Source organism: Physeter macrocephalus, chromosome 20 (assembly GCF_002837175.3).
Source record: "Physeter macrocephalus isolate SW-GA chromosome 20, ASM283717v5, whole genome shotgun sequence".
Lineage (NCBI taxonomy): Eukaryota > Metazoa > Chordata > Mammalia > Artiodactyla > Physeteridae > Physeter > Physeter macrocephalus.
Window position 1 is genome coordinate 23,665,885 of NC_041233.1, and position 22,786 is coordinate 23,688,670.

At 49.8% G+C, this 22,786-nt stretch overlaps 1 protein-coding gene across 2 annotated transcripts in view; it reads right to left on the minus strand.

Annotated features, from left to right (window-relative positions):
• Nucleotides 1-11: 11 nt before the first annotated feature.
• Nucleotides 12-22,786, minus strand: part of CHST3 (carbohydrate sulfotransferase 3) — a 45,058-nt gene continuing 22,283 nt past the window's right edge. For both annotated transcript variants that reach the window (XM_007104470.4, XM_055080960.1), the window contains exons 2-3: nucleotides 3,097-3,318; nucleotides 12-1,708 (exon numbers count right to left, since the gene is read on the minus strand). In XM_007104470.4, the coding sequence (XP_007104532.1) occupies nucleotides 415-1,708; nucleotides 3,097-3,254 (1,452 nt within the window). In that variant the 5' untranslated portion in view covers nucleotides 3,255-3,318 and the 3' untranslated portion in view covers nucleotides 12-414. The remainder of the gene's footprint in view (nucleotides 1,709-3,096; nucleotides 3,319-22,786) is intronic.

The following is a 22,786-nucleotide window of genomic DNA, read 5'->3' on the forward strand; positions in this document are numbered from 1 at the left end:
TGTGTGTGTGTCTGTGTGTCTGTGTGTGTGTGTGTGTGTGAGAGAGAGAGAGAGAGAGAGAGAGAGAGAGAGAGAGACAGAGACAGAGAGAGAGAGAGACAGAGAGGAGAGAAAGGCTTGTCAGTAGGCTCGGGCCTGCCTGGGCCTGCTCAGGAGACCGCAGCCCCTTAGGTCTGGGTTTGACAGCCCTCAAAAGGACCGGCCACTGTCCTGTTCTCAGCAGGAAGCTCCAGGCCCACAGCTAGGGCGGGGAATCGAGCGGGCAGGGGGCCTACTTCTACAGCGCAGGCGCCACCTACGCCCTGCACGTCTTCTTGCCCACCCCTGCGGCGGCGCTGTAGTCTCCCAGCTGGCCTGGGTGAGGCAGGCAAGGCGGGACTTTCACCAGGAGGGGTGCTCGACGCGCCGGGTCCCCTACGTGACCCAGAAGGTGCCGCGCTCCTCCAGCAGGCTGACGGAGCGGTTGGAGAGTGAGGCGGCGTCCTGCACAGGCTTGTAGCCGAAGAGGCGCATGGCGGGGCCGCAGGCAGCCTGTACCACCTGCGCTAGCTTGAAAGGCATGCTGAAGCGCCACTTCTCAAACTGCTCCGAGGAGTTCTTCTGCGTGGAGTAGATGCCGTCGTGCGCCGCCTGCGTGTTCTTCTGGATCCAGTCCTCCACCTGCGGGGTCAGGGGAATGCCTGCAAAGCGGTACATCTCCTGGGCCTTCTGCAGCGGCCTGAGGGCCACGTCCTCGTAGCGCACCAGCATGTAGCGGCCCCGCAGCCAGGCCGGCTGCCTCAGGCCCAGCTCAGCGGACAGGCGGATGCTCTCACAGTTGCCCTTCAGCCGCTGCACCTCCTCCTCCCTCAGCTGGTCCTGTCCCTTGGCCACCCACTTCTTCCAGGTCTCGTACTTGTCGGCGAAGGCCACCATGCGGGAGGCTAGCACAGCGCGGGGGTCGCGCACCAGCTGGATGACGCGGAGGTCCAGGCGGGGGTCCTCGGCCAGCGGCTGCAGGAACTCCAGCTGCCGTATGCGGACGGCCTTGATTGCCATGTGCTCCTTGCTGCGGCAGGCCTCGGCGGCCAGCGTCATGTTGAGGAGGCCGCAGCGGCGGTTCTTGCAGGGGTACTTCTCGAAGACCTTCTTGACGAGGGGCGTGCAGACGGGGTCCTCGCAGAGGGAGCGGCTGGAGCCCCGGCGGAACACGAACTGGGTCAGGTGGTCCTCGGGTGCCGGGATGATGAAATGCTCCAGGAGGTACAGGTCGCACAGGAAGAGCTGCTTGAGGACGTCGCGGTATACCAGGGCCGAGCCCGCGGCGTTGGCGCCGCCCTGCTCGAAGGACACCGTGCGCTCGATGTGCCACAGCGGCTCGAAGAGGTAGAAGATGTTGCCCTGCTGATTGAAGAACTCGCCTACAAACGAGGAGCCCGTGCGGGTGGTGGCCATGAGGAGCAAGTGGCGCCGGGGCGGGGCCTCGGCGGGTGGGCGGGGCTCTTGCGGCTGCTCCGGCTCCCACTCTGCGGTCTCCTCCTCAGCCTCCTCTGCCGGCGCCACGCCCAGCTGCAGACTGAGGTTTCGCAGGCGGCTCTGCAGCTTCGTGAAGGCCGAATCCAGCTCACTCAGGGACAGGAGGGATGCGTTCTCGGCCAAGACTAGGGCTGGGTCGGTGCTATTGGCATCTACCAGGGATTGGGGGATCTGCTTCAGTTTGTCCGAGACCCTGTGAGAACAGAGGGATACCGGGGTCAGTGACTGACTGGGGACTCCATCCCCTGGGCCACCCTGAGGAGCATCCCAGGATAATCACCCAGAAGCCGACTTTGAGGCAAGGATTTGAGTGTGAGTAGTTTATCTGGGACTTGATCACAGGAAGAACGGGTAGAGGGGTAGGGAAGTGAGGCAGGGAGGAAAGGAAGTCCATAGGGTGAGCAGGCTACCCCTGTGGCCAAATCGCTCTGCTGGAGGAACCCCAGGAGACGGTGTAGATAGAACACACCTCAGGATTCTCTACCCAAGGGGTGTGAAGCTCCCAGCTGGCCTTGACTGAGGGCTGCTCCCAGAGGCATTTACTCCCCAGGACTTGTGGCTTGCCATTGTGCAGGTGGAGAGAATGCCCTCAGGTGGAGAGTTGCAGGATCTTGCCATAGGACCCAGTAGGCACAAACTGGAGCAGTCCACGCTAAGGAACCCAAGGAGGGCACTGACATAGTGCCTACTACACAGCCCTATTCCTAACCTACCCAGCCTGGTTGATGCTTTCTTGCAGGGGTTGTGCTTGGGAGAGGAGGTCTGTGAAATCTTTCTATGTCGTGCAGGCCCACTAGCAGGGTGGGTACACAGCGGTACACTGCCAACTCTAGGGGGCAGCATTCCCAGTGTAGCCATTGTGAGTGCACAATGCTCCTGGAGTTGAACAGTGCACAACCTGGGCAGCTGAACATGGCAGCCCTGCCCACCATGGTATCTGTACCAGGACCCTGCCTCACCCTCATCCATGACTTCAGATTGGTATAGGAGATATGCTGTTAATGTGAGGCATCATCCTAGGCCAGGAAGTTAATTAATAATAATAACCATGGCCAGCAAGTACAGGACACCAACTGTGTGTCAGGCACAGGGCTAAATGCTTTTACATTTTCTTATTTAATCTTTACAACAAGGCAGGCCCCATCATTAGTCACATTTTACAGAAGAGGGACTTAAGACAGAAAAGTGAAATAATTTGTCTAAGCTGTCACAGCTAGAAAGGGCCAGAATCAGGGGAATTCCCTGGCGGTCCAGTAGTTAGGACTCCATACTTCCACTGTAGGGGTCATGGGTTCAATCCCTGGTGGGGGGACTAAGATCCTGAAAGACGTGTGCTGCAGCCAAAAAAAAAAAAAAGTGCCAGAATCAGGATTCCAACTCAGATTGCCTGAGTCTGGAGCCCAAGTCTCCAGCTGTGCTGTCATGAGGACATGGGCATGACCTACTGCCTGGGCACAGGAGAGGTCTGATGATTACTGGTTGAGGGATTGCCTTTGTAGGTCCACAGAGAGCCCTATAAGCTACCTCTCTGCCCCCACCCACCCCACCTTGATAGGGAAGACTTGTGCTTACATCCCTCACCTTGATATGATTTTATTTTCCTTTTCAATGAAGACAAAAACCACCACCACAAAAGCCAGGAAAAGGGCATATTTGCTCCTCATTCTCAGGCTGTGCAGAAAGTGTCGGCAGTCCTGGGGCAGAGTGAGTCCTTTCTCCATGGGGAAGGGTAGGACCATGGGCACTCAGCTTGGGGACATCACTCAGGACCTGGCTCGTCGTTCAGGTGGGGGACACCTGGTCCTGTGGAGAGATTAGCGGTCAGGACACCCTTGTCTGTAGATGAGAACAAACAGGAGCTTTTCCACCAGACTTTTGGGGACCACAGCCCTGTTTTGTCAGAACCCCAGACCCACTCTCCCAATGGATTATGCCCCAGAGACTTGAAATGAGGTCATTCAAAATACCAATGAACCTTCTGATTCGTCCATGTCACTTCCATCAGTTTATGCTTTGACCTCACACATGACTGAAAGGCAAGTGTATGAAAAGAATACTCCTCGCAGTAAATATATTTGCAATAGCAAAAGAGTGAAAACATCTAAATAAAATCTGATGGAGCAAGCAATGGATTATTATGCAGCCACAAAGAATAATGACGTGGATCTACTAATGCTGACGTGAATAATCTACTATATATTGCGTTGGCCAAAAAGTTCGCTCAGGTTTTTCCATAAGATGTTACAGAAAAACCCAAACGAACTTTTTGGTCAACCCAATATGTTATAATTTTATATATAAATAATGTATATGTATTATACATAAGCAAGCTGCAGACATAGTGTGTTTACATAGGATAGGGTGTCTTAGCCTCAGCACTATTGACTTTTTAAAAAATGTTTATTGGAGTATAGTTGATTTACAATGTGTTAGTTTCTGTTGTACAGCAGAGTGAATCAGTTATATGTATACATATATCCACTCTTTTTAAGATTCTTTTTCCATATAGGTCATTACAGAGTTCCCTGTGCTATACAGTACGTCCTTATTAGTAATCTACTTTATATATAGTGGTGTGTATATGTCAATCCCAATCTCCCAATTTATCCCCCCGCTTTCCCCCTTGGTAACCATAAGTTTATTTTCTACATCTGTGACTCTATTTCTGTTTTGTAAATAAGTTCATTTGTACCCTTTTTTTATATTCTACATATAATCAATATCATATGATATTTGTCTTTCTCTGACTTACTTCACTCAGTATGACAATCTAGGTCCATCCATGTTGCTGCAAATGGCATTATTTCATTCTTTTTTATGTCAGCACTAATAACATTTTAGATCAGATAATTCTTTGTTGTGGGGATTGTCCTGTGCATTGTAGGATGTTTAACAGCATTCTTGGCCTCTACTCATTAGATAACAGTAGAATCCCCTTTGCTCAGATGTGACAAGCAAAAATATCTCCAGACATTGTCAAATGTCCTCTGGGCAGGGGGGAGGTGCAAAATCATCCCAGGTTGAGAACCTCTGATGTAGTATGATCCCATTTGAAAAAAAAAAAATTAAGGGAGAGAAAAGTAGACTGTGACCACAGGGATACACAAGGCCTGTAACAAAGGGACGGGTAGGTCAGGAGAGAAGGATGGGGTGAGTCTTAATGTTTGCTGTGTAACATTGTGCACTATTAGAAATTTTACCATGCAGATGTATAATTTTTGTTTTTGTTTATTTTGGCTGCGTTGGGTCTTCGTTGCTGCGCGCGGGCTTTCTCTAGCTGTGGAGAGCGGGGGCTACTCTTCGTTGTGGTGCGTGGGCTTCTCATTGCGGTGGCTTCTCTTGTTGCGGAGCGCGGGCTCTAGGTGCGCGGGCTTCGGTACTTGTGGCTTGCGGGCTCTAGAGCGCAGGCTCAGTAGTTGTGGCGCATGGGCTTAGTTGCTCTGCAGCATGTGGGATCTTCCCGGACCGGGGATTGAACCCGTGTCTCCTGCAATGGCAGGCGGATTCTTAACCATTGTGCTAACAGGGAAGTCCCGGATGTATAAATTTTTTAAAATTAAAGGTTTTCCACCATAGCATGTGAATTCTAACAAAATCCTTCACATGGCCTCGGTGGCGCACGGGCTTAGTTGCTCTGCAGCATGTGGGATCTTCCCGGACCGGGGATTGAACCCGTGTCTCCTGCAATGGCAGGCGGATTCTTAACCATTGTGCTAACAGGGAAGTCCCGGATGTATAAATTTTTTAAAATTAAAGGTTTTCCACCATAGCATGTGAATTCTAACAAAATCCTTCACATGGCCTCGGCCTTCAGGTCTCAGCTTCGTGGGGCAGCTTCCCCGGGATAGGTTAGGGCCCCCTTGGCCCCGCCACAGTACAAAGACTCCCTTTAGCACCTGAGACTTTGTCATAAAGCAGGCCCACTTGTAATGACTTGTTCAGTGCTGATCATCCCTTTGTGGAGGGTGGGGAGTTTGTCTGGGTCCCTCATTATCCCTTAGCACTGGGCCAGGCACACAGGAGACACTCATGCACGGCTGCTAAATGACAGAATGGTTAAAGGAATAAATGACTCTTAACGGAAAGTGTATATATTTTTTAAAGCTGGAGTAAAAACACCATTGCCCAGTGGAGCCTGAATCACCATTTCTTTCACTCGTCCTCACCATCACACACATACTGTCCCGTACCACAAGCCCCAAGATTCCAGCACAACCCCCTCTTCCAAAAGTCTATCCCTTTCTCCACGAGGACCCTCATCCATGGGAGACAGTCTGCTCCAAGTTTGGAAAAATCTTATTGTGACCTTGTGCAGGACATCTAGGACCATCCTTCTTTCTGGGAAAGATAGATTTCTTCCAAGCTATGACATGGAGGAGTGGGAGGGCAGAAAGGAGGGTCCCAGGGCTGCACCTTCATCACACAATGGAAGTGGCTTTAGGGACAGCCAGAAAATCTACCCTCTGGAGAAAGCAGTGAGGCTTGTGAGAAGACAGATGTGTACCCTGGCAGCTGGAGTGGAGTTCCTCAGCTGTGCAGGGCAGAGTGGTGGTGGGGCAGTGGGCAGCTCTCCCTGGCAGAATGCTGGGGTGCTTTGTGAGTGTGGGTAGTTGGAGGGGAGCCAGGAGGGAAGAGGGCTGCAAGGCCATTTCAAGGGCAACTGAATATTTTTGCCTCTTCCTAATTCTTCTGGGCCATTTCCTATGCACTCATTAAACAAATATTTTCTGAGCACCTACTATGTGCCATTCTAGGCACTGGCAATACAGCAGTGAACAAGCAGACCCAACCCATGCCCTCATGGGGCTTACACTCTGGTTGAAAGAGTCAACTAGAAGGATATGGGTAGATGAAATTTATTGAAATTTATAAAGTTACTACTCTATGCCTGGTATCATGCTAAGCACTTGATTTGCATTTCCTCATTTCACAAAAGCCCTATTAGGTAGCGACCATCCCATTTTACAGATGAGGAAACTGAGGTTGAGAGAGATTAATTAATTTGCCCAAGGTTCCTCCAGCAGCAGCCTGATCACCCCTCTCAGATCTATGTCATTCCAGCCTCTTGATGTTCCACAGTGACACCCCCCCGCCACACCCCCACCATAGCACATGTGGTTGGGCTTTCCAGCTGATGGTCTGTCTGTCTCCCATTCCCAGACTGCAAGTTCTCTGAAGTCAGGACCAGCGTCTAGAATGGCACCCACCACATATCAGCTGCCCAGCAAAACACTGGTGAGTCAACCCGTTGAAGCTGTTGCCTGGAAGGCTGTCAGCATCCATTTGCAGAATGCCGGGCAGGGCCATGTTCCCCATGCACCCAGTTTACCCTGTGGTGGGATGCGAGGCCACCTATCCTGCTGGGAGGGTGAGCCCCAGTACTGAGTCTGCAGAGCACAAAGGGTTGAAATCCTGGCTCTCTTCCCTCTCGGCTCTCAGCTGAGAGTTGCCTGTGTCTGATGATGTGAGGGAAGCAGAAGGAGCTAGGACCAAAAGTCCTGGGCTCTCGTCCTTTCTGCATGTCTACCATGCTGTGTGGCATTGTATAAGTGACTTAACCTCTCTGGGCCTCACTTTCTTCACTGGTAGCATGGAAAGGGTGGTTCCTACTGCATAAAGTTGCTGTGAGGAGCAGTATCTGGTACATGGGAGAGGGAGAAAAGGCAGGTGTGGCCCAGGGGGAGTTGCGTTCACTGTCCTCTCTCTTTTGGGTCTAACATCTTTGGTAAGATTTAGAACTTTGGCTGCCTCGATGACAAAGATCCTGAACCTTCTCCTCCCCTCCCTTCCGGGCACTGTTTCTATTTTTGAGTCGCTGTCCCAGCCCCCTCACCCCCCAAATAATACCAGATTCCTGAGAACCTTCACGACATTGCCCTAAAAGGAAGACACAAGGGTGAAAACTCCCTCCAAATGAAACCGCAGGCAGGCTGTTGGCTCCTTTGCCCTGCCCAGGCAGGCTACCCCTAGGGTTAGCTTTGGCAGGCCAGCAGGCAAGTGGGCAGGCAGACGAGATAGGTTTAGACCCAGGGGTAGCAGAGGGTCACAGATGCCAGGTCACAGGTCATGAGGGACGAGGACAGGGCTGGGATGGGGGTCACTCAGGTAGAACCTGGCCTGCAGGAGGCCCTTTGCAAGAAGTGTGTCTGTGATATCTGTGACACTGGACAAAACTTTGTGCTACCTCCCTCCCCAAACCCGTGGTGCCCCCCTTGCTTAGCTCATGGGAAGAATGAAAAATCTCTTCCTTTTCTTGGCAGACGCCATTTCCCAGGGGAGTACTTGATACCTTTCCTCCCTCCAACACCAGCAAAAGGAAATTGTGACAGCCAAAGGAAAAGGTGGTACGTCCCTGCTGGGATGCCAGTGGAGGTCATATTTCCAGGGCACCAGGGTCAGTGCCGAAGAAGGCCAGGGGCATGTGCCAGCCCAGCTCTGCCTAGATGCAGTGGGGAGTGGGGCAGCCGTCCTGGGCCCAGTTATACTCAGTACTCAGCTCAAATGTCCCCTCCTCCGGAGTCCTTCCCTGACCACTGACCTAATGTTGACCATCTCCCCTCTCCCTATCAAGTTCCCTCTCAGCACCCTGCTTTATTTCCTTCAGGGATGGAAATGTACTTGTTTGCTGCCTATTTCAGTCCCTGGAATGTGAGCTCCCTGAGGGGAGAGCTCTCTGTCTGCTTCATCTTTGTATGCCCAGTGCCCTGCTCCATGTGCACCAGGCATAGTAGGTGGCTCGTAATTTTTGTAGAATGAATAGATGGATGCCTTTTCCAAAGCACTTAGCCCACTGTGAGATGCTTACTCATTCTAAGTTGATGGAAAATACAAAGAGGAAGAAGAAAAAGCCATTGTTCCCTAAGTGAAGCATGTAAGTGCGCTGTGACCTGTGCTGCGGGTGTGCACTGATTATATGCCCTGAGTGTGCACTACAAGCATGGGCTGAGTGGATACTACACGTACATGCTACATGTGTGTGCTACGAGTGTGTACTATGGGCAAACCTTGGCGCTTGGGGCTTCACATACCTCAGTCTCTTGAATTATATCAATCTGGGATGCCTTTCTGAGGGTAAAGAAACTAGGCCTTGTGGCTTTCAGTTCCAAGTCTCTCCAGCTATGTGCTAACAGTAGGGAGGGCAGAAACAAGCAAAGGCATCCCAGGCAATCTCAGTGAGGAAGCACTAGAAAGAAAGCAGGCTGTGATCTGAGGCCCGAAACTCTAGGCACCAGCTCCCCTACCCGGCTCTCCCCTCGGAGGCCTTTCTGCTCAGGCCTCCCTCGTGACCTAGCAAGGGGCCTTCACAAGAGAACAGTTTTCTACTTGGATGGTTCCCAAGCAGGCACTGGGCCCGCCACTGCCTCCCGTGGGGGAGGTGGGGTCCCAGAGTCTGCTGTGAACGGCGCTCTGATAAGGGATGGGCCCTGCCGGACGTTGCATCAGGCAGCAAAGCTCCCCTCCCCTCCCCTGGCTTGCTTGGGGCCGAGAGCACGGTGGGGACTGGGGCCTCAGCTGTGGCAGGCCCTGCTCACAGCCTTTCCACTGGGCAGGAGGAGGAGCCGCCTGAGCCGAGGAAGGCCAGGAGCTGAGATGGAGGAGGCTCCTGGGCAGAGATATGAGCAGTGAAGCCCATCGTGGGAAAATTCTGAACTAACTCATGAGCTGCAGCCCTAGGGGGCCGGGAGGCTGCTGCAACCATGCCATGTCGCCAGACACCTGGGAAGGGAGACCTCGGGGGGCTTTCTGTGAGTTGTCTCTGGATCCCCTAGAGTGGAGACGGAGGGCAGGAGCACACGTGCTCGTAGGTGACCTCTGCTTGGGGGATGCAGGAGTCCATCCAGTGGCCTGTCCAGGCAAGGTTCTGTTTCACAAAGGGACGTCCAGAGATGGCTTGGGCTGTCGAGCTTAGTGTCTGACAAGAGAGTAAATGGCCAGGAGCCGTCGGATGAACCAGTGAGAGAAGGAAGGAGAGAACGAGGAAGCGGATGGAGGCCTGGCTGATGGATGCTCCCCTGCGCAGCCCGGGGCTATCATTCCTCCCCAGGTTCCTCACATCCCAGGGCTCCAGCTTCCTCTCCCAAGAACAAACTATCTAAAACTTCCTTTTGGGCACATGTCCAACCTCAACCAAGATAGAGCCAGAGTACGTGCTCCAAAGGTGGAGGTACGTGTCACCTTGAGTGTCCGTGGGCCTCCAAGAACTCGTGAGGAGCTGTGGGCCAGAGCCACGAGGCAGACCACGGGGCTGAGGCCAGCCTGGTGGGGTGGGGCCTCCACCCTCCACAGACTCGGAGGGAGCCAGCCCTGACCGGGACAGACCCCGCTGCCCCTCGGCCCCCGTTTGGCTGTGCAGGGGTAGGGGGCAGCACACTCTCTGCCCCCAGGGCCTGCTCAGCTGCGTGAGAAGCACATCCTGTGCAGAATGCTGACGGCTGCACGGATACGGGCCCGAGGACAGTCCCAGCCTCCCTATCTGCACAGGTACCTCCCGTGCCTCTCACGCTGAACCCTAGGCCCTGGGCCACGTCGGAGCCGACCCACCGCTCTGGGCTTTCCAGCCCTTGCCCAGTCAGGAGCTGCAGCAGAGGCTGGTGTCCAGGAGGCCCATAGCCATGCAGCCAGGCAGCCTGGTGAGGAGTCTGTTGGCTTGTTTGGAACCGACCTGGACGTGGGCCGAGATTCGTGGCCGAGGATGTGCACCCAGCTCTGGAAGTCCAACGTGTGAGAAGTGACTTGAGTGTCTCAGCAGACAGGGCTGGCTGAGGAGCTGTGGTGCATTGGCACAATGAAAGCAAGCCAGGCAGGGGTTAAAAATGCTGATACGCAGCTACAAAAATGCAGTATTAAGTGATGATTCTTTTCACTTTCTACCCTTTTGGATTTGAATTTTTGACAACCATGCACATGTACCACTTTAATTAACAAGCTTTAAAATCTCATCTGAAACTTAAAAAGAGAAATGTAAGATTACTTTGGAAGCGGCGTGGAAAATGCATTGGAAGAAGGAAGGACTGGAGGCCGGGAGAGCAGGCTGTCCCTTCTGCACTGGCCCAGGAGAGAGGAGGCGGCCTGAGCAAGCAGGGACAGAGTGGACAAGAGGAAGGACAGACATGTGAAACCTTAAGGAAACCCGCGTGGTGCCTGTGACTTGCATAGCGTGGATGAGCCTTGAGGACAGTATGCTTGTGAAGTGAAATAAGCCAGACACAAAAGGACAAATCCCGTATGATTCAACGTACATGAGGTACCTAGAGGAGCGAAATTTGTAGAGACAGAAAGGAGAAGGGTGGTTGCCTGGCCCTGGGGGGAGGGGAAATAGGGAGATGGTGTTTAATGAGGACACAGTGTCAGTTTGGGAAAATGAAAAAGTTCTGGAGATGGATAGTGGTGAAGGTGGCACAGCAACATGAATGCACTTAATGCCACTGAACTGTGCACTTAAAAATGGTTAAAATAGTACATTTTATGGTATGTCTATTTTCCACAGTAAAAAAAAAAAAAGAATTCATAAACAATAGGCAGGGTGAAGGAGGGCAACAGAGGACCCCAGGAGGATCCCTGGTTCCTTCCTTGGACAGCATTCCTGTTCTCTGCTGTACCCACAGCGCCTGGCACGTGGCAGGGCTCATAATGTTTGTGAGGTGAATGAATGGATTCATAACTGTGTTTAAGAATTGGCTGAGTTTCTTGTAGTTTCTCTTCCCCCATGTTAGTGAGGAAGATGATTAACATGCCATTGATTTTATATATATATATATAGAGAGAGAGAGAGAGAGAGAGAAAGAGAGAGAGAGAGAGAGAGGGAAAGAGACAGAGACAGAGAGGCAGACACAGAGACACAGAACATGCCATTGATTTTATATATATATATATATATAGAGAGAGAGAGAGAGAGAAAGAGAGAGAGAGAGAGAGAGAGGGAAAGAGACAGAGACAGAGAGGCAGACACAGAGACACAGACAGACATTTTGGAAGAGCCTGAACAAATTATACAGTGACTGTCTTGATTTCTTTGCTTTTACATATTGACTTTGAAGCCCTGTGACATTAGGAAAGGAACTTAAACTTGAGTGGTTTCATTATTTATAAATGGGACACTTACAGCATCTACTGTATACTCAGTGGTCATGAGGAATTCAATAAGATGCTAGTGAAATGCTTAATCCAAGCCCAAGTTGTGATAAATGGTCCTACTAAGGAACCACTCACCCTGTCTTTACAGATGCAGCAGACTCTGTGGCTTGTGACTAGTGGCAAGTACTGGAATGGTTGCAGTGGGGTGGGGGTCTAAAAATACCAGGGTGAAGGAAACAGTGATAACCTGATTTGACCACAGCTACAAACACCCCTCAGGCAGAGGCAACATCTGCTCATTTATGGATAGCATTTGGCTCTGGGCATCTCATCCTCACTCTTAGCCTCATCTGGGGATAAACCTGCTGACTTTCCCCATCCCAGGCACTGCAGTCACCTGTAGCCCTGAAGCAGCAGAGCAGCCGGAGAGAGACCCAGAAACACCATAGGCAGAACCCTTAAGGATGCTCTCTCCCCAGCTTCCCTATAGGCCAGAGCTGCTCACAAATTCCATACGGCCCCCCATCTCCAGGAAGTGCTGAGTGCGCTGACAGGAGTGTGGCTGCAGAATGACAGAAGCCATGGGGTACAGTGGACCCCTGCGGAGTAGCCAGCTCCACTCTGGCTGTGGTGAACAGAGGCATCAGGCCTCAGATCTGTCAGGCTGAGGTCAAGTTGAATGCCGGTGGATTTTGCCCCCAGGACAAAATCATGCTGTCAGCAGGGACTCAGGCCAGCAGCCTTACACAAAGCAGCTCGGCTTTCCAACTTTAGCTGTACTTGCCTTCAACTGCGCAAGTGTGCATTTCTTTCGGAAAGGTCCAAGAGAAATCTGTCCTATGCACTACCCCACCAATCATGGAAAACATGGCTTTTGCCCTAAAACTGCAGAATGTCAGGATTGTAAAGGGCTTGGAAACTTTCTTATCCACCCTTCCTCAGTTTTCATCTATAGCAATTCAGGTTCAGAGAAGGGAAGTGCTTGACCAAGGCATAACTGGATGGTGACAAAACTTGAACTACTACATAGGTCTCCTGCCTCCCAGGTTAGTGATGGCCCTGCCAAACTTTATCACCCTGACTCTCATAGCTTAGCCCACTCAATAACCTTCAGCACAGGGATGTCAAATAAATTGTACACATTCCATTCAGCAGTCCTATGCCTGGGGCAGACATCACTAATCAATCATTGTCCTCTTTTCAGCTGAGACTAGATGTAGCCTCAAAAGCCTTCTCAGTGCAGTGCCAATCCATTAGAGCTGGCATGTGAGATAAAACCAGTTTGCTCCTCCAACTTTACGGGATCCTTACCGGCTACCAAACAAAATTCCTCACCCCCCTTTAGTTTACCATTCTGCTGTCTGACATCACCCCTCAATGCCAGCCAAATTCCAAGTCTCCTCCTATATAAACCTTCCATTCAAGCACATGTGCCTTGTACATCCATCCTCCAAGCCTTTCATTTAACACATAAAGGCCTTTACTGAACAAAACACCACAGATTACAATTAATGGTGAGGTCACTAAGAATAGTTAAAGCATCAAAATTTTCAAAAAAACAAAATTCCTTTTGAAAACTGCAATGGATGCAAGGTTCTTATAATTCTACCTTTCTCCCTCGCTTGGCTTGTGCTTTCATGAACGAGAGTGGAGGTAGTGTAACAGAGAGCCTAGGACATTGCACAGAACGGCTGCCAATCCATTCCACACCACAGCTGGCAAAGATCTTCACACGGCTAATTTTATATTGTTACTCACATGCCTTTATATGTTTTTATGAATAAGAGCCAAAATTTTAAAAGTCTTAGGGCTTTCCTACAAAGTGTTTTTTGGATTTTGGGAAAATTTGGGCAAGTCCATTGGAGTGTGTCTTAAGTGTGAACATAATCTGCCATGGGTATTACAGCAGAAAAAGGTTGAGGCCAATTGCCTAAAGAAAGCATATAAGGGCAAATCAAAATGATGCGTGGTGCCACTTTTTCCCATACTAGATTGAAGAACCAAATGTTCCATAATATATTGTGTGGGTGAAATTCTAGGGATACAACTGGCAGAAACTTGGTGCTCACCAGGTACCCACATGCCCTCTACTTTCCCCGGCCCCTCCTGCAGTTAGGTTGGGCCAGTGACCAGGTTCTGACCTGTGGGGATGTAGGTTAAAGTGATAATAAGCCACTTCAAGTCCTGGTCCTTAAAATGATCCCACACATTCCCCAGGTCCTCTCTTCTCTTGCTGTGGCAAGACTGGAGGCCACATGTTCCAACTAGCTTAATACAAGGTGGAAGCAGCCCAGATCCTGAGCCGCTGCTTGGAGAGTCACCCCACCTGCATCAGATGTGATGCAAGTACAAAATTAGCCTTTGTGGTGCTGAACCACCATGACAGGATTTCTGAGATAACTGGGAAGAGAAAAACTCTCAATGCATAAGCCCAGGATCCCCTTCCCCTTCCTGCTTTCTCCTGCTGACTGACATTCCTGAGGAGACTTTCTGCACCGGAGAATGTTCATGTAAGGGACAGATGGAAAGGAGAATTTCTTTTGCTCCCTGGTTTTTTTTTCCAATCCTACTGTCTTCAATGCAGAGGATACAGAATTTGGATCGTGCAGGGTGGTCCGCAGTCCCCCAGTTTCCTCAAGCCCCCATTTAATCCATCCTGTTAACAGTAGGCAGGGGCTTTATTCCTTGTGACTCTTCTCTTTTCCACCAGGGAGTTCTGCCCACCATTCAGGCGCCAGATCTGTAGGGGAGGTAGCGGTAGGAGAGAGGGGAGCAGCCTGGGTCTTAGCCCACACTGACTACTGCTATTGTCTGGGCTGATCAATGGCCACAAAGGAGTCCATCTATACACAGCCCTTGGAGAGGAGAGCCAGAGTCTGAAGGTGGGGAGAGAGGTCCAGGCTGTCAATATCTAACTGCTCTTGAGGACTAGACAGGGGGGACTTACCATCAGACTTCGTTTGGGTGCCAGCTCTCCCATGTATTCTCTAGTGATTTTTAAAATTAATTAATTAATTAATTAATAACTGCGTTGGGTCTTCGTTGCTGCGCGTGGGCTTTCTCTAGTTGTGGTGAGCGGGGACTGCTCTTCGTTGCAGAGCACGGGCTTCAGTAGTTGTGGCACGTGGGCTCAGTAGTTGTGGCTCGTGGGCTCTAGAGCGCAGGCTCAGTAGTTTTTTTTTTTTTTTTTTGTGGTACCCGGGCCTCTCACTGTTGTGGCCTCTCCCGGGCTTAGTTGCTCCGCGGCATGTGGGATCCTCCCGGACCAGGGCTCGAACCCATGTCCCCTGCATTGGCAGGCAGATTCTTAACCACTGTGCCACCAGGGAAGCCCTCTCTGGTGATTTTAAGCAAGGTATTTAACTGCTCTGAGCCTGGGTCAGCCCCACAGGGTTGTTGTGAGCATCAGGTAAGCTTTTGTGAGGCTCTGAAAATAAGGAGGACTGCACACAGGCTGGTCATTATTACAGGTCTGGACCAGTGTGAGCCAGATCCTGTCTATGCTGATGGCACTGTTGGTTTACACTCTGCCGGCACATCTCTCTCCCAGCTGGGCTGCAGGCTGCCGCAGGGGAAGGACACTGGCTGATTCACTTTGCCTTTTCCTATGGAACCAGCCCAGAAAATCCTTGCCTGCTGTGGCTTTTCTGCTGCTATTGCTATGGGCCAAGGACCCTCCTTTCTGGCATGATTTGGAGGGCCGCTCACCTAAATGCATCAGGTCCCAGGCCTAGACACACCTGGATATGGCAGTTGCCAAGCAGTTTCAGCCTTCTCAGCTGGGAGGGCAAGTCATTTCAATTCCTGAGCCAAGGCCGATCAATTGGAAGTGGCTGCCTGAAGCGTGTTTGAAAAGGTCGATCTCCGCAGGAAAAGAGTGTGGTGACTGCTTGGTGATGTCTGCTGCGGCTAGAGGGGTAGCATGCCGTTGTGCATTTGCTGAATCTTCTGGAGCACTGCTTTTCGACCCTGACAGCATGTGAGAATTATCTGGAGTTTCAGAAATTGCTGAGGTCCGGGTCCCACACCCAGAGATTATGATTGAATTGGTCTGGGTATGGCTTGGGCATCAATTGTTTAAAGCTCCCTAGGTGATCAAAGATTGAGAGCCATGCCTTAGAGAGCACCCAGCCTCCTTAGAGAGCGCCACCTCAGGGCATCTCAGTCAGCGGAGCTGCTGCCGGTGTGCACCCTAGCTCAGCAGCAAGGCCATACTGATAGGAGAGTTGCTGATCTCTTGTTGACCAGGCGTGGATGCCGGGTGAACATGCCAGTATTCTTGTTTTACTTGGGATACGGTGCTTGGGAAGCTTTTAGGCCTATGTTTGAGTGGTCCATTTAAAACCAGCTCCCTTATACCGTGGCATACTGCTCAGCAATAAAAAGGCATGCACTACCGATACAACAACTTGAATGAATTTGGGAGGTATTGAGTGAACAAAGCCAATTTCAAAAGGTGACATACTGCATGATTCCATTTATATAACATTCTTGAAATGACAAAATTATAAGATAGCAGAACAGATTAGTATTGCCAGGAGTTAAAGAATGGTGAGGGCAGAAGGGAAGTGGGCATAACGATAATACAGCAACATGACGGGTCCTTGTGGTGATGGAAATGTTCTGAATCTTGCCTATATCAGCATCAGTATCCTGGTTGTGATATTGCACTAAAGTTTTGCATCACTGGGGGAAACCGCATAATGGGTTCAAGGGATCTCTCTGTATTATTTCTTAAAACTGCACATGTATCTGTAATTATCTCAAAACCAAAAAAAGTGTAATTAAATAGAAAAAAAGAAAAGAAAACCAGCTGCCACAACAGTAGGCAGGTTTTAAAGAGGTCTTTGGAAAATGGAGCTAGAGGTGGGTGATAAGATTGAGCAGAAATGGCCTTCCTGGGGCAGGAGTGAAGGAGTTGAGTCCAATCTGGAATTCTGAGTTTGGCTTTTTGGAACACCATGGACTGGCCACCCTCCTGGAGTCTATTCATGTGCAAGGACAAGCTGGGGGCTTTCTGAGGAAGTAAAACGATGAGGAAGCCCATCCTCACAATATGGGAAGAAGAAAAGACGGGGACAGGACTCTGGAGGGGATGACACGACATCTGACCCTCTCATTAGCTGGAAGGCCTGGTGTGAGCTTCAGATAGGAGAGGAGCTAGGAGGCCATTCGGGACTAGGTGCTCAAGCTGTGCTGCCACAGGGCTCAGAGACCCCAAGGAGGCCTGAGCAGGTGGGTCAGGCATGGCCTTGAACTGAGGAGATCTGGGCAGCCATGCTAACTGTGCCCAGTTACCTTGCACTCAAGGGTTGGTGATACCTGGGGATGCCTGGTTATCTCTGAACTGCTCACGGGACCTACCACTGGGCAGAGCAAGCTTCAGGCTGCTTTACGGCAATTCTGCAGCTCCCAGGCAAGAAAGAGGAGGAGAAGGGTTTGAATAACTAAGGTGGAATTTTTGAAAAGTGAATATATTGGGGAAAGTACCTAGTGAGCCTCCGGCTGATAAAAGCTCACATTCAACCAGTAAATTCATTTGCTGAGTATTTGCTCTGGGCAAAGCATGGGAAGAGGCATTGGGAATAGAGGGAGGAAAAGAGTCTGTGCCCTAGGGGAGCTGAATCATAACAGAAGTTAACACTTCTAATGAACCAGGCACTGTTCCAAGCACTTCACACACATAAATATATTTAGTCCTCAGAACAACCCTGTGAGGAAGGTACCACGGTGCCTTCATAGAAAATAATCACCACCCCCTATTAAAGCAAGCGGTGGCCAAACAACTTGCCCTCAGTTATAAGGTGGGATTGGAACCCAGGAAGTCTGTCTCCATAGTCCGCGGACTCAACCACTATGCTGTAGCGCTGAGCGGGCAGATTTAGCCAAAAGGCAGGAGCTGTACAGCAGTGGGCAGATCAGAGTCTTGGCCAGGACCTGTACCAACTTGTGTGACTCTGAACAACTCTCTGGACCTCTTTATATCTCACATTCCTTCTCTGAGACATGCATGGCCCCAAATGCAGGGCTGCAGGAGAGCCTTCGAAGAGATGTGCTTTGGAGGCACTGGGCCATTGCTGGCCTTCCGTGAAACGGGAGCTTACTCGTCACCCCAGACAAGCAGTTGTCACTGGCTGAAGGTGACAATGAGTAGAATGCTGCTCCTGGCCCCAACCCTGCAGTTCTGCACGGGAGCTGGGTTGCTGCAGTAGGGCCAGATCCCAGAGACTGAGCGGGCCTGAAAGTCTGAGCCAGCATCATGAAATGCAGAGGGAAGAATAGGCTGGCACCCCGTGGGCTCCATTCCTTCAGAATCAAGTCCAAACTCTTCCACATGGTGCTCCACCTGGAAACAACCTGGCCCACCCTAGCATTCCAATTGGTTGTCACATGTTCCCCCATGCAGCCTCCCCCCTGGCCAGATGTACCCATCACTAGCAAAGGACACAAAGACAGAGCATGGCAGAACTGGGATTTGAATCCATGTCTGTTTGGCTGCAAAGTAGGGGCAGTGCAGTGAGGTGGAGAGAGCACAGATTCAGGGGTCAGATGCACCTGAGTTCCTCCTGTTCCAGCTCTGCCATCCGTGACCCCTGGCTGTGTGACCCCAAGTGAGTGCCTCATATTTCTGTGCCTTGTCTATAAAATACGGTTAGTAATAGCCCTGTATTAACACATTACCACAAATTCTGTAGCTTAAAACAGCACATATTTATTATCTTCCAGTTCTGAATGTCAAGTCCAAGCTCAGTTTCACTGGCCTAAAATCAACGTGTCAGCAGGCCTGCATTCCTTCTGGAGTCTCTGAGAGAAACTTCTTCCTTGCCTTTTCCAGCTTCTAGAGGCTGCCTGCTTTCCATGGCTCATGGCCCCTCCCTCCAACTTCAAAGCCAGCAATGGCTGGTTGAGTCTTTCTTAATGCATTACTCAGACCGCCTCTTCTGTAGTCAAATCTCCCTATTATAAGGACCCTGATGATTACACTGGGCCCACTTGGATAATCCAGGATAAGCTCCCTATCTCAAAATCCTTAATCACACTGCCAAGTCCCTTTTACCATGTGATGTAACATGCCCACAGATGTGGGGATTCATATGTGGAGATCTTGTGGGGGGGGCATTATTCAGCCTCCCACAAGCATGTACCCCATGAAACCAGATGCTGCAAGTTAAATGCTCAGCACAGTGTTTAGCCAGTAGGAGACTGGTGATGCTTAATCTCAGCTGGGCGTGAGAAGCACTTTGAGAGCTTTTACAGAATAGTGCCCGGGATTCACTCCTGAAAATTTGGGGGTGGGGGAAGTGTCTATGCTTTGCAATTTTTATAAGCTCCCTAGTGACTCTGTTGGGTAGCCAGGGTGGGGCTGACTATAATAAGCACTGAATTCATGTCAGCAGTTATTCTTATTCCCACAGCTACTTAGCACTGAGCCTCAGTGCCCAGGAGCTGGTCAATAGATGCTTGTTGAATTAGACTGAAGTGAATCACTCCTGGGGCCCCAAACTACCCCTGGGATGGGATGGGAGGGGTGAGAGGGCTTCTCACTGCTGCATCAGGGCCTGAAGAATGAGGTTCTGTGGGCAGACAGAGGCCTCGGCCTCTGAATCAACCTCACACCCAGAAGTAGCTGCCTGGGGGGCTGGAGTCTTTCCTCCTCTCCGAAGTCCAGTCAAGGGGGCCAACCGGGCAGAATCCAGTCATCAACGGGCCATTGTTAATGGAACAGAAGGGCTCTGTGCCCATTTAACACTTCTCTCCCTCACGAAGCTGCTCCCAGCTGAGGGCTGGCTTCTGGAAAACTGCAGGGCTGGGGCAGGGCCCCAAGGCTACGAAGGGGAAGGGGAAGGATTAGGGGTGGGGGCTGAGTCCCCTGATTGGAGGAACAGAGGCAGCTTGGAACATAGGCCAGTGTCAGAAGTTAGCAGGCTGGAAAGCTCGGGTGCTGATGCGGGCACTCAGGCCAGGAAGAGTTTCCCATTAAAGCTGGCAATCCAGGGATAGTGAAACCCACCAGACCCCAACCAGAGCCAGGGGACAGCTTTCTCCATGGGGTGGTCACACTTCACCTACTTCTTCTGTTGAAAAGAACAGAAAGGTGAAATCCACATGGTAAATGACACCTTTCATTGCCTTTAGAACAGTGTTTTCAAAAGGGCTTGGGGGCGTTTTATGTTCTGTGGGCTTGGTATTAAGAGGCAGGCAATTCAACCAGGATTGGGCATAAATGTCTTTTTGCTTAGCAGACCTTTTTTCAGCACTTGATATTAATAGTGAGCTGGATTTCAGGAGGGTGGTGTTGAAGATCCCAAAGACAGTGCCTGATCAGCATCCTCAAAAATGCCAGAGACCTTCGATTCATGTGCTAGCCATCGGCAATTATTATCTGTTGAATACAGAAAATCCTCTGGTAGTCTCTGCCAAGGGAGTACATTGTCTTAAAACATATTCTAGGAGGGTGGGGTCTCAAAGTGGGGTCCTGGGCCAGCAGCACCTGGGAACTTGACAGAATGCACATTCTCAGGCCCCTCCCCAGACCTCCTCAATCAGAATCTCTCGGGGTGGGCATGGCAAGCTGTCTTAACAAGCGCTGCAAGTGATTCTGATGCACGCTTAAGTTTGAAAATCACTGTTCTAGAGCCATACGTTTCAAATTTCAGTTGTGCAATCAATTTGGTAGGTTGGACAAGCTTTTATTTTTTTAAAGAACAGAATCGTATAGACAGAAAACATCAGAGTGTATTAAGGATGCATAATAAGGATACGCACGCGTTTCATACGACTTTCGTTTCAGTGATGTGTGTGTGTCTCTGTCTGAGGCTTTGGTCCAAAAGATTGAAAGCCACTGTTCTAGAGCCAGAGTGTACTACAGAAGGTCCCCGACTTAAGATGGTTGACTTTTAAGATGGTGCAAAAGCGACATACATTCAGTAGTAACCGTACTTGAATTGGGGCTAGTGATATGCTGTACGATCAGCTGGGGCTCCCAGTCAGTCACACGGTCACGGTTAGGAGGGTAAACAACTGATACACTTACACCCATTCTACACCCACACAACCGTTCTGTTATAAACTTTCAGTATTCAATAAATTACATGAGAGGTTCAACACTCTATTATAAAATAGGCTTTGTGTGAGATGATGTTGCCCAACTGTAGGCTAATGTAAGTGTTCTGAGCATGTTTAAGGTAGGCTAGGCTAAGCTATGATGTTTGGTAGATTAGGTGTATTAAATGCATTTTCAATTTATGATGGGTTTATCGGGATGTAACCTCATCATAAGTCAAGGAAGATCTGTGATTCAACCGGCTCCCTTTTTGTAATTTGTCTGAATTTAAAGAGGTTTTAAAGATCCTGGCATGAACAAAAAGATTTGTGCAGTGTATGGAGAAGGTGCTGCGACTGATGGAACGTGTCAAAAGTGGTTTTTGAAGTTTCGTGCTGGAGATTTCTTGCTGGATGATGCTCCACGGTTGGGTAGACCAGTTGAAGTTGATAGCGATCAAATCGAAACAGTAATTGAGAACAATCAATGTTATACCACGCAGGAGACAGCCTACATACTCAAAGTATCCAAATCAAGCCTTGAAAATCATTTGCACCAGCTTGGTTATGTGAATCGCTTTGATGTTTGGGTTCCACATAAGTTAAGCGAAAAAAAAACTTCTTGACCACATTTCCGCATGTGATTCTCTACTGAAACATAATGAAAACGTGCTGTTTTTAAAACAAATTGTGACGGGCTATGAAAAGTGGATACTGTACAACAGTGTGGAATGGAAGAGATCGTGGGGCAAATGAAATGAACCACCACCAACCACACCAAAGGCTGGTCTTCCTCCACAGAAGGTGATGTTGTGTATATGGTAGGATTGGAAGGGAGTCCTCTATTATGAGCTCCTTCCGGAAAACCAAACGATTAATTCCAACAAGTACTGCTCCCAGTTAGAACAACTGAAAGAGGCACGTGACAAAAATCGTCCAGAATTAGTCAACAGAAAATGCATAATCTTCCATCAGGATAACGCAAGACCTCATGTTTCTCTGATGACCAGGCAAAAACTGTTACAGCTTGGCTTGGAAGTTCTGATTCATCCTCCATATCACCAGACATTGCACCTTCGGATTTCCATTTATTTTGGTCTTTACAAAATTCTCTTAATGGAAAAAATTTCAATTCCCTGGAAGACTGTAAAAGGCACCTGGAACAGTTGTTTGTTCAAAAAGATAAAAAGTTTTGGGAAGACAGAATTATGAAGTTGCCTGAAAAATGGCAGAAGATAGTGGAACAAAAGGGTGAATGCGTTGTTCAATAAAGTTCTTGGTGAAAATGAAAAAAAAAAAAAGATCCTGGCATGAAAGTTCCCTTGCCCCACACCAGGCCCTCATGTAGGTTATTGAACAGATGAAAGGGGCCGCTTTGGGGGCAGACAGCCTCTTTACAACACTGGCCTAAAGCTAAATTAAATTGTGCATTTCCCCCATGTTTATAAAGCTTTCTGTCCCTCCACTGCCCCCCTTTCTTTATATATATGCCTAGAGAAGTATGTGGACCTGATAGCTAACCAGTTACATCTGGATGTAGGGTTGAGGGGTGATTTGTTGCTTTCTTCTCAGTATTCATCCATTTTACTTGAATTTTGCATGTTAAACATCTATCATTATTACAAAACTAAAGCCATTACTTAGGGACTTCCCTGGTGGCACAGTGGCTAAACTCCACGCTCCCAAAGCAGGGGGCCGGGGTTTGATCCCTGGTCAGGGAACTAGATCCCACATGCATGCCGCAACTAAGGAGCTCATGAGCTGCAACTAAGACCCGGTACAACTAAATAACTAAATAAAGAAATACTTAAAAAATAAAATTAAAAAATAAAATAAAGCCACTACTTAAAAAATATAAAGCCGAGGAGGGTCCATCGCTGTGTGGAAACACAGAAAAGGGAAGGCATTTGCCAAGGCAGGATAGTGCTGCCCAAAGGGCCACCCCTCCCCCATTCATGCCCTAAGTCTGAGCCCAGACCCCACATGTCCCCAGAGCCCTCCCCCACATTCATAATGATTCCCTTAGAGGAAGAGCACTGTCCCCCCTACCCCACATCTGTCACCCTCTTAGAAAGCCCTTTGGCAGCTCCAGGTTCTCCCACCAGCCCTCTGGATCCTTACTGCCACCCTCTCCTTCCTTAATCAGATGAGAAAG